Consider the following 15358-nt stretch of genomic DNA (forward strand, 5'->3'; position numbering starts at 1 on the left):
GTTTGAACAATTCAAATCTATATTTGTAGATTTACAATCCTGCTGGCAACCATTAATTTTCAAACAGCTGAAAAAATAACACTGGGCAAGTTAAATGCATGCTTGCCAGAGAAGCTCCTGTTGCACGTGAGACAGAGTGGAGCTATCACAGGTTCTAGCTTTCTTCACATGCAACACATTAATAGCAAAAACGTGCAACATTTCCAGCTTCAGGTTTTGACACATAGCTGAAGTGCAAAATGGAAATGTCTACGAAACCATAAGAAGCCACATCCATTTAGGTTGAAGGATATGACATTCAGTTAAATGAAAATCATTCAACTTCTTTATTGGTGTATCATTGGAAGGCTTTAGTTTGCAAATAATTTATACAATTTGAACTGTTATTAGAATTGAGACCTTGTGAATTCTAATAAAAAACACAACCTTCAATTCATCAATTAATATCAGGAAAAGCAAAAATGCAAAACTCTATTATACCAGTGCAAGTCTGTACAGCTACTGCAAAGCTGTAAATGGGAGGGGAAGGATCCAGGCATCTTGGATTATGTATGTGCCAACAATACAGGCAGGACAGTAGAGGTGGTTTTACTTACTCAGTATGAGAAGTAAAGTCTCAAACAAAAAAAAGTTGAACCTCAAAAGGTCATGTTGTTGCTTTATGACTTCAACCATTTGCGAATTGTATAGGGTAAATCAGATTAGGGAGCTGCCTGAATGACTGGAGCGGAAAAACGAGAGCTCTGTTTTGTACAGCACTGACACCAGTACCAGGGAAAATTAGATCTGTACCAATGGGATGGTGTATATCTGAATCACTCTAGGGCAGGTGTTGTCGTCAGCTGCAAAACTAGGGAAGTAGCTGGGATTTTAATGTAAATAGTGGGGCAAGGCAACACATTTGGCAAGATGTAGTAAACCAAACAATTGATCCAAGATCATAGAAAAAGGTATAACTTGGGAAATGATTAGTAAGACTTTGACAGATTCAATGCTTACTGTTCCTTCCTAACAGTCCTTGATAACAATGCATTTAAGGGGATATTTCTGTTTGGACAAAATAGAGGCTTTCCAATGGGTAGGAAAAAAGCCAAGGGATGGACCCACCATTAGTGGTTAAACAGAAAGGTTACAAGTAATGAAGAAAAGGAAAAAATCTGTAATTATGCAAAGGCTGGTGGCAGGTCGTAATAATGAAAAGAATTTTTAAAAAGGGCCAAAAAAACTAATAAAGTGGGAGAATTAGAGTAGGAGAAAAGCTTGCGAGAAACATAAAAACAGATAGAAAGGATTTCTTTAAATTTTAAAAGAGGAGTCAACAAAATCAGTGTTGATCCAAAAGAAGCTGACGTTGGAGAATTAATAATGAAAAATAGTAGTAAAATGGCAGACAAATCAGCAGGCATCTTGCATCAGTCTTCACTGTAGGGGATACAAGTAACATACATACCAGAAGCAATAACAAAGCAGAAAATAGAAGGAAGGGAGGCACTCAGCAAAATCATAATGTAGTAGTACTAAGGAAATTGTTGGAGCTGCAAACTGCCAACTTTCTAGGCCCTGATAGCCTTCATCCTAGGATCTTAAATGAACTGGTAATTAAGATAATTAATGCATTGGTTTTAATTTTCCAATTTGATGATGGTCTGACTATATTGGTAAATCGCAAATATAACTCCTTTATTCAGAAAACAGGCAATTTTAGGGAAGTTTGCTTTACATGTCACAGGAAAAAATGTTAGAAACTATTATTAAAAAAGTTATAGCAGGGGAAACTGGATAAATTCAAGGCAAGTAGGCAGGGTTAATATGATTCGGTGGAAGGAAAATCACATTTGACAAATCTATTGGCATTCTTGAAAGAGGTAACATGCTGTGAATAAAAGGGAACCAGTGGACACACTGAACTTAGATTTCAAGAAGGCATTTACGAAGATGCCACATAATGTCATTGTGCAAAATAAAATTCTGTGGTGTAAGGGTGAATATTTGCACGGACAGAAGATCGGCAAGCGCACTAGAAGCAGAGAACAGGCAATAAATGGATCTGTTTCAGGCTGACAAGACATAATGTATGTGCAACAGGGATTGGGGCAAGGGCCTCAAATGTTTGCAAATTGTACTAATGACTTGGATGAAGGAATGGTGGCCAATTTGTTCATGCCACAGGTATGTAGGAAACTGAGTTATGAAAAAGACAAAGAAAACGTATAAAAAGATATAGTTTGGTGAAGGAAGTCAGCAAAAACGTGGCAAATGGAGTATAATATGGGAAAATATGAAACTATCCATTTCAGAAGAAAGAATCAAAAAGCATTCTATTTAAACAGTGACAAATTGCAGAGCTCTATAGGGATATTGGTGCCCTCATGTATGAATTATTAAAGGTAACACAAATAATTAGGAGAGGTAATAGAGCATCATTTATTACAAGAGGAATTGAATACAAAAGTCAAGTGGTTATGCTTCAGTTTTACAGGGCAACTGTAAAATCACATCTGTGCATAGTATTGTCACCTCATTTAAGGAAGGATGTAAATGTATTAGAGACAGTTCAGAAAAAGTTTACCTGAAATGCGGGCAGAGGTTTAATTTATGAGGAAAGGTTGGACAGGCTAGGCTTGTATCCATTGGAGTTTAGAAGAGTAAAAGGTGAGTTAATGAAACATAAAAGGATCCTGAGAAGTCTCAACACTGTCCCATAAGAGACAGTCTAGAACTAGTGCCCACTGTTTTAAAATGAAGTTGGGGCACACATTTAAAAGAAAGATGAGACAAAATCCTGTCTCAAAGGTTTATGAGTCTTTGGAAATCTGAAAGATGGCATGAAGCAGTATCCTTAAATACTTTGAAGGGAGAGTTGGATTTTTCATGTTAGGCAACAGTGTGAAAGCTCATCAGGGTAGGCAGGAATGCAGATTTGAGGTTACAATCAGATCACCTATGTTACTACTAAATGAAGGAGTAGGCTTGAGGAATTGAATGGTTTACTCCTGGTCCTTAACAAATAATTACACAAGTAAATAAGTGGCAAACTTAATGATTCCAATTATACAGCAAGGAATCTGATAGACCTTTCAATCCAGCTCCAATGACATCTTGATAAAACACAGAGACATTCTCAGCAATCCTCGAGATTTTTATTAAAAAGAGAAAGTTCTTTGGCTTTCCACAGACTAAAAAGTTTGAAAGACTGAGGTTTATTCATAGGTTGATTTGTTTGAATCATTATGCTGATACACTAATGCATATTTTCTACTTTTACAAAATAAGCAGCATTGAATAAATTAGGTGTGCTCGATTTTCTCAGTGTTACTCTGTGTATTTACCTGTGAAATCAAGATACTTAGCCAATCTGTGTCACCAAGTCTTTTTACAGAGTCCTTTCTGAGAGACTAAAAATATATACATACAAAGAACAGGCATATATCAGTTCAGGTCACACAAGGTTTGATTGTCACTCCTTCAGGTTTATACTCAAGTGGGCAGTGCGAATCAGCTCCAATAATAACATGTCATTTGGAGTACTTATGGGAGTGACTAATAGCAAACCCAGGTTATCCCGTGCAGATCCAAAACTTCTAACAAGCAAGTGGATTCAGTTAGCATCATTCTGCCTTTATTCAAGTCTAACTTTAGAGTCAGTGCTTTAAAAATTTGTTCATGGGATGTGGATGTGGCTGGTTAAGCTAACATTTGTTGCCCATCTCTAATTTCTCAGGCAGCAGTTAAGAATCAGCCAAATTGCTACGGCTCTGAAGTCACTTGCCAGACCAGGTAAGGATTTCATTCCTAAAGATTGTGAGTGAACCAGTTGGCTTTTTACAACAATCGATCATGGTTACAACTGCCATGAGGCTGGCTTTTCACATTGATTTTTATTAAATTCGAATTTCACCATCTTCCATAGTGAGTGTTCAATCCATGTCCGCAGAACTTAAGAGCGGTGCTCTTGATTACTTGTCCAGTGACATTACCACAGTGCCATTTCTTAACCCTGCTTTGCCTAAGGCAAAGGGAGCCATTTGGCCCATCCACAGAGCAATGCAGTCAATGCCACTGTCCTACTTGACCCCTGTAACCCAATAAGCCTATTTTCCTCAAGTGTTCATACATTTTTTTGAAATAATTGATTGTTTCCACTTACTTCATCAACACGGGCAGTAAGTTCCAAATCACTGCCGAAAAAAATTCTTCCTCAAATTTCCGGTGCTTCTTGCCAAAGAACTTAAACAGTGCCCATTAGTCACTGTACCATTAATTGATGGGAATAGTTTTCCATCAGCTACATTATCAAAACCTGTCATAAGCTTGTACATCTCTAACAAATCCCTCCTTAACTTCCTTTGCTTCAAGGAAATCCATCCAAGCTTCTTCAAACAACCAATTAATATCCACTGTCCCTGAAGCTTCTCTGGTAAATCTCTTGAATCCTCTGAGGCGGCAATGGCCTAGCGGTATGGTCACCGGGCCATCAATCCAGAGACCTAGATAACATTTTGGGGACCCACGTTCAAATTCCGCCATGACAGATGGTGGAATTTGAATTAAATAAATATCGGAAATGAAGAGTCTAATGATAACAGTGAATCCATTGTCGATTGTTGGAAAAGTCCATCTGGTTCACTAATGTCTTTTAGTGAAGGAAACTGCCATCCCTACCTGGTCTGGCTTACATGAGACTCCAGACCCATAGCAATATGGTTGACTCTTAACTGCCCTCTGGGCAATTAGAGACGGGCAATAAATGCTGCCTTGCCAGCGATGCCCTCATCTCGTGAATGAATCAAAAAAAGAGAGGACCCACACACATCAAGGCTTGAATAAAATTCTCCAGACTGATTACAGTGCAGTACTGAAGGTATTAGATATTATTTGATGGCCATCTTTCAAATGGGTTGTTTTGCAAAGATCCTGACTGCCTATTCAGGTTGAAGCAAGATATTCCACAGCATTACTGAAAGAGAATCAGCAAATCTCGTTTTGTTACCTGGATTTTTGATCTCTCAGGGAATCGAACATATGGGGAAATGCTGGAAAAATGGACCAATATAGCAGGTCAACCATGATTGTAATGAAAAACAGAGCATGCTAAATATTCTATTGCGAAGTGTATTTCTTTTTTTATATCAAAATCAACAACAGGCTATTTATCATCTTTGTTACTGTTAAGATTTTGCAGATAGCCAACTGCCTGTTGCATTGAACTATATAACAGTGACTGGTTTCAAAAGTACATCACCAGTGATTTAAGAATTATTAAGAACATGGAGATGCTCTATAAACACAAGTTCTCCTTTCAAGCCAATATTCTTCTTAAAGATTGATTGCCTGAAGATCAGAAATAAGTATGAATATAATTTGGCCTCAGTGATCAAGGCTATGGGCTTTCAGCAGACATAAACGCACCAGTTGTGAACAGTGATGAAACACTATCAAAATGCACATATGGTTACACCGTAAGGTCAGACTTAAGGACATTTTTCACGTGAACATTATCCCAAGGACAATGTTTTTTTCTTGAAATGACTCAGTGCATGTGTCTGTAAATCAATTTAAAATAAAAACCTTACAGTTTATTACACTACCTGAAGTACATACACATTTGCGTATTTAAGTTCTGGCAAATTTTTAAGTTTTTAATAGTTTTCCTTGCCACTTTCATGTCAACAGCAAGACTATAAGATCATCATTACTCCAATGAAAAAGCATGGAAGATTTTGTTTTACTAGTTGGGATTGCCAATTTGCAAGCGTTTTTAATAGACATGATACTGTAAAATGTTTCCTACCCCAAAAAGGTGGTGAAAGTCACATCCTGTACTAACGTGCTCAGCTTTTGGCCTGGTTTGTGTTAAAATGAATAACTCACCTGGTTAATGGAGTTGGCAGCACAGGAAGCAAGGCCTGTTCCAAAAGTGGCGAGAAGGAAACAGCCAAGGTCAAAGGGTACAGGTGCCATTGCAAATCCAGCAGATGCAGTTATTGCAACTAAAGCTGAAAGAAACGAGAAACAGGAAGAGAGGAAATCATTTATAATTTCAAAAAGAAGCTAGTTTTGAGGGCTTTTCTGATCTTAACTTAAGAAGGTTTTGACTTTAAAAATGGCTGGGAAATAAAAATCAACATTCTTTATGCCTTATTCCGTGACTATGTCATCTTAACCTGACTTGTACATCTTCAACGCCCTTTCCAGATGCAGTATGAGGTTGGATTTTGAGCCATGGCAGAGAGTTATTCCTATCAAAAAGATTCCACAAGTGGAGAAGTTACAATCTGAGCAAAGCAATGATGAATCGTTTGTTTAAATTATATTTTAATGTATTTATAAAACTGATAAATAGATAGATGCAGGGAACTGCAGATGCTGGAGAAGTTTGGAGCTAGACGAACACAGAAGCCAAACAGCATCTTAGAAGCACAAAAGCTGACGTTTTGGGCCTAGGCCCTTCATCAGAAAAGGGGGATGGGGAGACAGTTCTGAAATAAATAGGGAGACAGGGGGAGGGGGATAGAAGATGGATAGAGGAGAAGGTAGGTGGAGAGGAGACAGACAAGTTAGAGGGGCGGGGATAGATTACAAGAGAGTTGCAGTGGGAGAGAGGTCCCGAGGTTGGTCTGGAGGGAGGAGGGTAACTTCTTCAGATTAGACATCCCTGGAAGAGGCTTCGCAGTGAGGTTAAAATTGTATCAGAGATAATGGGAACTGCAGATCCAGGAGAATCCGAGACAACAAAGTGTGGATTTCAGAATCCTCTCCCCCTTGCCCCTTTTCTGAAGGGGGGTCTAGGCCCGAAACGTCAGTTTTTGTGCTCCTAAGATGTGGGCTGCTCTGTTCATCCAGCTCCACACATTGTTATCTCGGATTGTCCGGCATCTGCAGTTCCCATTATCTCTGATACGATTTTAACCTCACTGCGAAGCCTCCTCCAGGGATGCCTAACCTGAAGAAGTTACCACCCTCCCTCCGGACAAACCTCAGGGGATCTCAGCTTTTGTGCTCCTAAGATGCTGCTTGGCCTGCTACGTTCATCCAGCTCCACACTTTGTTATGTTAAATAGAGAGATGCTCTCTTTACATGTACGCTTGGCACATTTGAGGGTGAAAGCATCTAATTGTGAAGATTGATAGTTACCTCCAAAAGCTCAACCAGAAAATCACAAATAATGCTGACAATTTTCCAGCAAACACTCCAAAGCATCTATGCTGAACTAACAAAATGAATTTTAAAAATAAAGGTGATTTAAGGCTTCCTATAGACCAATTTAATAAACTTCAGAAATGATTATATGTTTGAAAACTATTATAATTAGCAACAGACATTGGCTTTGATTAAATTCCATGATTAAGGTTGAGGAAGCTCAATAGATTTTACTTCTAACTGTATTATTTTTGTAGTCCGCTATTCAAGGTGTTCAGATGTAATAATTCAAAGCAATTTTCCTTGCCAACAGGCTTGTTGCAAAAATCAATGGCCTTTCTATCTTTCAGTAGTCAAATTCCCTCATTTAAATTAAAGGTTCTCCCTTTTATGCATGAAACAGATGCAAAATGCTCAAGAAGAATGGATCAGAGTAATTAAAAGGCAATGTAATTCTGGGAAGAGTAGGAGAGAACAATCAACATTACAGCAAAGTAAAACTTAACACCTCATTGGCTAAATTCATTGATCAAAGTTTTATCATATCTTCTTTTGCTTTGAACAAGTCCCTTAATATGGTACATCCGATGTAAGAGCTCACATAAAATGACAGTGGGGATATTGCTCAGAGATCCATTGAGAGTTACCTGGTTCAAGAAGGTGTCTTCATTCAATTTGCTTTAAATTACTTAAAAACTTTTTTAAAATATACATTACATTAATATATGACAAGATTTATAATCCTAGCATTCTGTTTTAGAATTACATATATTGTGTAACTATGTTTGTTAGAAACCACAAAATGTGACTAATGCTAACTTGCTGAGGTCATTCAGAGTGTAATTTCAGATTTAAACAGTTCATCTCTCATGATGTTACTGAGTGACTGAGAGACAGTAAACGCATAGTTTTTATAATACAGGTTTGTCAAGTTCCAACAACAATCAAATCCAGGAAGAAAATTCCACAACAATATAATGCTCTTCCTTTGAAAAATCTCTCAAAAAGATCTTTCTTTTTCCCAGCCTGCCATCTTGCCGTTTTCTCTTCAATCCAGAGTGTCTCTCCCTCTCAGGGTCAAAGATAGGCTCAGCCAGTAAGCCAAGACTGAGACAAACAAAAGCTGTCTATCTGCACATTACTACCAGCTTGCTAGGAATCATTCTGGTTTTAGATAAACTCTTGTTCCAGTCTGTTTTGTCATTGTTTTGTTAAAGCTTATCTGTCAGCAGCTCATCTTGTACCAGCTCTATCAGCAGAAAGCAATCAAAGTACCGAATTAGTTCAAAAATCACACAACACCAGGTTATTTGAAAACACAAGCTTCTTCAGGTGTTAGTGAAATAGGTGTAGTATCAGACAGAATTTATAAGTCAAAGATCAATGGATCACACTGCTGATGATGATATACCAGACAAACCTAAGATGCTGTTAAATCTTTAATCAGTTAGAAGGTTTTAATTGATTAATATACATATGTAAATGCCTGGATTCCTTTCAAGTCACTGTCCTGTGAGAACTAAAGGTTTTATCAGTGAAAAGAAGAGGTGACACTTTCGGTCAGACAATGCATGAGAGGTGTGAGGCCTTATTTAGAATCTGTTCGTACTTTGGTTTGGAGTCAGATTGGTTTTACTTCTAAAGCAGGCATTTGTAAAACGCCACATTGACTAACTGTCTATAAATTGTGTACTTTTTGAACAAAATAGAATGTATCTACAAATATATTCCATAGATGTGTGGGGAGAGTCTGTGTGAGAGAAAAAGGGAGGAGAAGAGAGAGAGTGTGTGCGAGACAGGGAGGAGGGAGGCAGTGTGATAAAGGGGAAGTGGGAGGGGGAGGGGGAGAGAGAGAGAGAGAGAGGGAGGGAGGGAGGGAGGGAGGGAGAGAGAGAGAGAGAGAGAGAGAGAGAGAGAAAGAGCGCCGCGCGAGTGTGGTGGGAGCAGAGGGAGAGAGCGCGCGAGTGTGGTGGGGGGGGAGGGAGAGAGCGTGAGTGTGGTGGGGGAGAGCGACAGAGAGCGAGTGTGGTGGGGGGGAGCGACAGAGAGCGAGTGTGGTGGGGGGGAGCAACAGAGAGCGAGTGTGGTGGGGGGGGAGGGAGAACGAGTGTGGTAGGGGGGAGGGAGAGAGCGAGTGTGGGGGGAGAGAGCGAGTGTGGGTGGGGGGGGGGTGAAGAGAGGCCAGAGCAAGTGTGAGGGCGGTAGCAAGTGAAGGGGGGTAGGGAGAGAGCGAGTGTGTAGAAGAGAGGGGGAGCAATGTGTGTGTGCGCAAGTCACAGTAATAGAGGGGGAAACTGTGTGCGTGCGTGTGTGTGTGCGTGCGTGCGTGCGTGCGAGAGAGAGCGTGCGTGCGAGAGAGAGCGTGGGTGCATGCGTGCCTGCGAGTGTGCGTGTGCGTGCGAGAGAGTGTGCGTGTGCGTGCGAGAGAGTGTGCGTGCGTGCGTATGTGAGTGAGTGACTGCGAGTAAGCGTACAGTGCGATGGGGTCACCTGTGCTGTGACATCAACCCAAGATCCTGGTTAAGGCCATCCTCATGGGTACCAGACTTGGCTATCAGCCTCTGCTTCGCTACTCTGCATCAATGAGTATCCTGAAATCTGCCTTGGGAGGACATTTCCCTGAAGACAAGAGGTTGAATGACCTTAACAACTTAAGGATTCCACCGCTGGGAGGGAACAAGCCTGTCTGGTGATGGTTGTGCAGGTTTTGGCTCTAACAGCTGATAACCACACCAGATCCAGAATGTTGCTTCTATTAATTAATCCCTCTGAATATTATTTTAGTTGATAAATACCATAATACAACAAATAACTTCTGTTTAGAACATTTTTTTAAAAAGACAATATGTTGTAGCAAGTTGGTATAAAGCATTTGGGAGAAAAAGTGCACTAACTAGGCAGTCTTCCATCAGATACTTTGGAATGCCAAATGGTGTATGTTTGTATAAAAAGAAACAGGACTTTTCAGGCTTCTGAAATTGATCCCACCGTCATCTTGTACATTACAATGTACGTGCAATTCTTCTCAAACCTGTGCAAGTTTCTACAACTGGGTCAAAATAACTGATTGCATTTATGGATAAATAAAAGAATGCTGCTGAGATGACATTACACAGTCAAACTTTCATATTTTAATATACAACGGTGTAGCTTTGGACAGCATTTATAGCAATACAAGTGACATTTATTGATTCTGGCAATTTTAAACATATTGCAATACATTTTATAATCAATGAAATTAACAGTGATCACGTTAAAACAGTAGACATCAGACAGCACTTTCTGGCATTCATATATGCTGCTGAATCATGCAAGTACTGAAGCTGCTGTTTAAGATACCCTGTTTGTCCAAGTGAAATGAATGCAATTGCATAAAATTACTGCACTTGTTCACTCGCTCTGAATTTCAGATAGCTGAAAAAGTTAGAACTGTGAATTTGGGACTGAGTGAGTCTTGACAGCATGAGAAGTAATAATTACTGAACAGCATCTCTGGTTTTGCAGAAGTAATTTTGCATATGGTGAACCTTAGAAGGAAATTAGTACTTGGTGCTTAAATAAAAGACTTTCGTTTTGGTTGTTTTGCCTCTTTTGTATTTTACTTTGCTTTCCATACATCATTTGAATCTAATGTTTATTTTCTGTTTTATACTTTATTGTTCAAGTGCTGCAAGCATGGATTTTTCAACTTGATTCATTGTCTCCTCGATGCGTTTCTTTTCCCACTTGCCAAAGTCCAGTGGAGGGGACTGTGCAGGATCAGACACCAGGTCAAAGCAAGTCTGTTTGCTACAGCCCAGTAAACCTTTGTGCACAGTTGATAGTTAGCAGCATTCCTTTACTACTGGCTGCAAAATTCAGACTATTAAAAACTGCCTTTCTCATTCACTTTTTTTGACTAGATTTTAGTGTTATGTCTGTCACTATCAATATACTAGAGGACATACTAGAAGCCGGTAGAAGGCAGTGGGAATTAATTAAGAACAAACAAAGAATCACCCTGCAAATTCTTTTCTCAATCTTACAAAATCCCTTTTGGGGAATGACAATAACTAAACTAATTTGACCCATTATATATCTCAGCATGTTAATTGTTATTGAGTGCCAGCTTGCCGAAATTAAATTTTCTTGAAATAACTGGCTCATTTCCTCCCTTGGACTTTTGCTAATACCAGATAGAAACAAATTTCTAGTTTTCAAATATCTTGTTATAGTACAGATTAATCACTAAATGAATTATTAAATTTCTTTCAGCAGTCGCAATTCAATATTGTTTACATACAAAAATTCACTTGGCATGTATTTACTACCAAGTTAATCAAATAAGATAGCAGCTAATTCTTTAAAAGTAGATATCATCTAATACCATGAATTTAAGTAAAGATTACTTATTAGTTTCCAGGTTTGTAATACATGCATTATTTTATTATTACATGTATTCTTTTTAACTGTTGAAATAGCATTGACACAGGCACTGAAGTTCTTTTGGCATGTAATGTGTTCCACTAAAATCCATTTTTTCTAATAAGAGTGGATTGTGGTAGGGAAGCCCTGGGTTTGCAATGGAGTTCAACCAGCTAAATCGATACATGCTGATAACAGAGCAGTGACAAAACAAAAGAAGGGCCTGCAGTTATAAAGGCTGAGGGGAGGAACTTGACAGAAGTCTATGAAATTATGACATGCATAGATAGAAGTGAGTCAGAATCTTTTTCCCAGAGTTGAAAATGTCTCATGCGAGGGGGAATGCATTTAACGTTAGAGAGAAAGTTCAAGGGAGAAGTGTGGGGCACGCTTTTTTTTAATACAGAGTGTGGCAGGAGTCTGGAACATACTGCCAGGAGTCATGATGGAGGCAGATATAATATTTAAGAGACTTTTAGATAAGCCCATGAATAATCAAGGAACAGAGGGATATGGACCAATGGTAGACAGAGGGATTAAGTTTCATTTGGCATCATGTTCAGCTCAATATTGCTGGCCAAAGGGCCCGTTCCTGTGTTGTACAGTTCTATGTTTTGTCAGTCACAGTACAATCACTAAACCTTGCGTTATGAGCATGTGTTCCCACATACAACTTTCGGGTAACAACTTCAGCAGCACTTATTCCGGGTCTCAGTGTTTCCATTATCAATGATTTAATATCAGTTTCTGGTGCATTTAGCTGAAGTCACTAACTCGAAGTTTGCTAACCTCATCCATTGACGTTCTGCTGTTACATTCTGTAGAAAAGAGCAGGAGAAGGCGCCTTCAAATTGTACAGACTAAGTTAAGAGCTAAGGCATTTTCCCTCTGCGTTACTTATGGGCTGGTTGAGAAACACAAACAATGAAATTATCCGTTAAATAAAGGACAGAAGATGCTGATTAATTTACTAGTTTTGAAACAAATGAATAAAAATGACTCAATAAACAAAAAGTCACTTCATGAAACTGGCCTTTTCCATGAACAGTCCTTGAACATGGGGAAATTAGTTGCTATGCTGTAATTGACATGGCCAGTAACAGAAGAGTAATTCATGAAATGTCAAACTTAGATTTGTTCATTTGTTACAATAATTTTGCCTACAAAACTCATCTGTATAACAGGCAAGTGGAGAACAAGTCAGTTGTTTAGTTGCCACCACTGACCTTGAAAGATGTATTTCACCCCATAAACACAGTTCTAATAGTAATTAACAATGACAAGGTGTACAGCTGGATGAACACAGCATGCCAAGCAGCAGTAGAGGAGCAGGAAAGCTGCCGTTTCAGGCCTGCACCCTTCTTCAGAAAGGATTTCTGAAGAAGGGTGCAGGCCTGAAACGGCAGGTTTCCTGCTCCTCTACTGCTGTTTGGCATGCTGTGTTCATCCAGCTGTACACCTTGTCATTGTTAGAAAGGATTTCTGAAGAAGGGTCTAGGCCCAAAACGTCATCTTTCTTGCTCCTCCGATGCTGCTTGGCCTGCTGTGTTCATCCAGTTCTACACCTTGTTATCTCAGATTCTCCAGCATCTGCAGTTCCTACTATCTCTAATAGCGATTAAGTTGTTTGAATGGATCCTTTTAGTTAATTATTATAAATGATAAAATAACAGAAGCACCTTATACTTTGAGTGACATAAAAAGTGAAACTTACAGAACAATCCCTTTGCATTTCACTGAAATGAACTGCACGGAATTCTTTGATTCAAACTACAGGTATGAATAAAAACATCAAATTATAAAATAACCAAATTAATTGCACTCAAAAAGTATAACAATCTTTGCAAGTGGAACTTTTTCGATGGATCCCTGTGAAGGAAAACAGATGTTCCTTACATTCAGATGTATTGCTGAAGCAAACACAATCGAATGCAAGAAAAATAATGGGTGCTTGGACAAATAATACTGTCCAAAACAAAACAGTTTTAATTCAGGATGCTTCCTGACTACTATTTAATATTTTAAATTGATTCAACCTTAAAAAAATCCTCCTGTAAACAGATCATTTTCCTCACTGTTTACGAGTCCAAATATAGAAATTTAAAATGTTTGAAAGCATATTAAAATCAACAACTTAACCTGGTTACTCTTCTGTCCTCTCTCCAAGACAATAACCTACACTGGGCTACTGGATGAGACATTAAAGCAAGGCTGCATCTGTACTCGAAGGAGATGTAAACGCTGCCAACAGTGAATGTGAAAACAGGGGCACTCTTCTTCTGCTATTGATTTTGGCAATATCCACCTCCAAACTAACATCACAAAACAGATTATTTTGTCGTGCACTTCAGTGTTATTTGTGGAACCTTGCTGTATGTAAATCAGATGCCATATTTATGTAATTAAAACAGTAAAAACATCTAAAGTTAAATTTACTGGCTTTAAAACTACTTTGGGACATCAGAGGTCATGAATAATATATAAATACAAATCTTTCCCTCTTAGCATACTGAAAATTTGATTTGTCTTATACTGCCAATGTAAGTGAAGCAATGCCAAAGGCAAAAAAAATGTAGTTTGAACATTGCTCACTGGGTCAACATTTGTTATTCATCTCTAAGTGCCCGGGAGATGGTGATGGTGATGGTGATGGTGAACTACCTTCTTGAATATCTGCAGTCCTTGGTGCGTAGGTACACCCGCAGAGCTGTTAGGAGGGGAGGCCAGGATTTAGAACCAGCAACAGTGAAGAACAGTGCCATAATTCCAAGTCAGGATGATGTGTGGCTTGGCGAGGAACTTTTAGGCGATGATGTTACCATGCATTTGCTGGATGGTAGAGGCTGTGGGTTTGGAAGGTGCTGTTAAAGCAGGCTTGGTGAGTGACTGCATCTCCTAAATGTCACACACCGCCGCCACTATCTGTGGGTGCTAAAGGGAGCAGATCTTGAAGGTGGAGGATGGGGTATCAAACTAGCAGGATGCTTTGTCCTGGATTTGGTCAAGCTGCTTCTGTGTTATTGGAGCTGCACTTACCCAACTTAATTGAGAGGAATGTGCCAATAATTGAACCCCGGTATTCCACCGGCCACAAGGGAATGTATAAAAGCTCACTGAAACTATCAAAGTAATCAATGTGTCTGACTGATGTTATATAAATGAAAGCAACTCACACCACGCAGACACAACTTTAAAAGCTGAGAAAATAATTTCTATTTACAATTATACTTCTTCAAGGCCCTGAAATACACAAACACATCCACACTTATTTCAAACATAAGTTAAATTTTCTGTCTTTTGTGATGACACACTTCTGCCTGGCGGCAGACACACTGTTGATTCAATGATTAAGCAAGTAGACTTTTGGCCTTTTTTTAAAAAAACTGATGGAACTGCGGAGGCGGTAAATCAGAAATAAAAACACAAGTTGCTGGTAAAGGTCAGTAGGTTTGGCAGCATCTGTGAAGAGAAATCAATGTTAACATTTTGGGTCCAATGACCCTTCCTTGTTTCTGAGCAAGGGCCTCCAGACCCAAAATGTTAACTCTTAAACTTTGAACGGAGATTTACAGGTGGTATTACACAGAGTCTACAGCTCTTATTCTTCTCGGTGAGAGGGGTCAATAATTTAGATAGTACTGTCCAAGAAAATTTTGAGAAATTGCAAGGCACTTCATTGGTAGTATGTACTGTCCTAACTGTGCATTGGTGGTGGAGAAACTAAATGTTTGCTTCTCTGTTCTTTTCAGATGCTGTCAGGCCTGCTAAATTTGGTCATTTTTTGTTTGAGTTCTCTCTTTAAGCTTTTTCATT

General features: G+C 39.0%; 1 protein-coding gene across 1 annotated transcript in view; it reads right to left on the bottom strand.

The window, feature by feature from the left end:
• Nucleotides 1-15358, bottom strand: part of LOC125463659 (protoheme IX farnesyltransferase, mitochondrial) — a 146719-nt gene that overhangs the window by 89163 nt on the left and 42198 nt on the right. Inside the window, exon 4 of the mRNA XM_048555210.1 lies at nucleotides 5872-5996. Within this exon, the coding sequence (XP_048411167.1) occupies nucleotides 5872-5996 (125 nt within the window). The remainder of the gene's footprint in view (nucleotides 1-5871; nucleotides 5997-15358) is intronic.

This window comes from Stegostoma tigrinum, chromosome 22, assembly GCF_030684315.1.
Source record: "Stegostoma tigrinum isolate sSteTig4 chromosome 22, sSteTig4.hap1, whole genome shotgun sequence".
Lineage (NCBI taxonomy): Eukaryota > Metazoa > Chordata > Chondrichthyes > Orectolobiformes > Stegostomatidae > Stegostoma > Stegostoma tigrinum.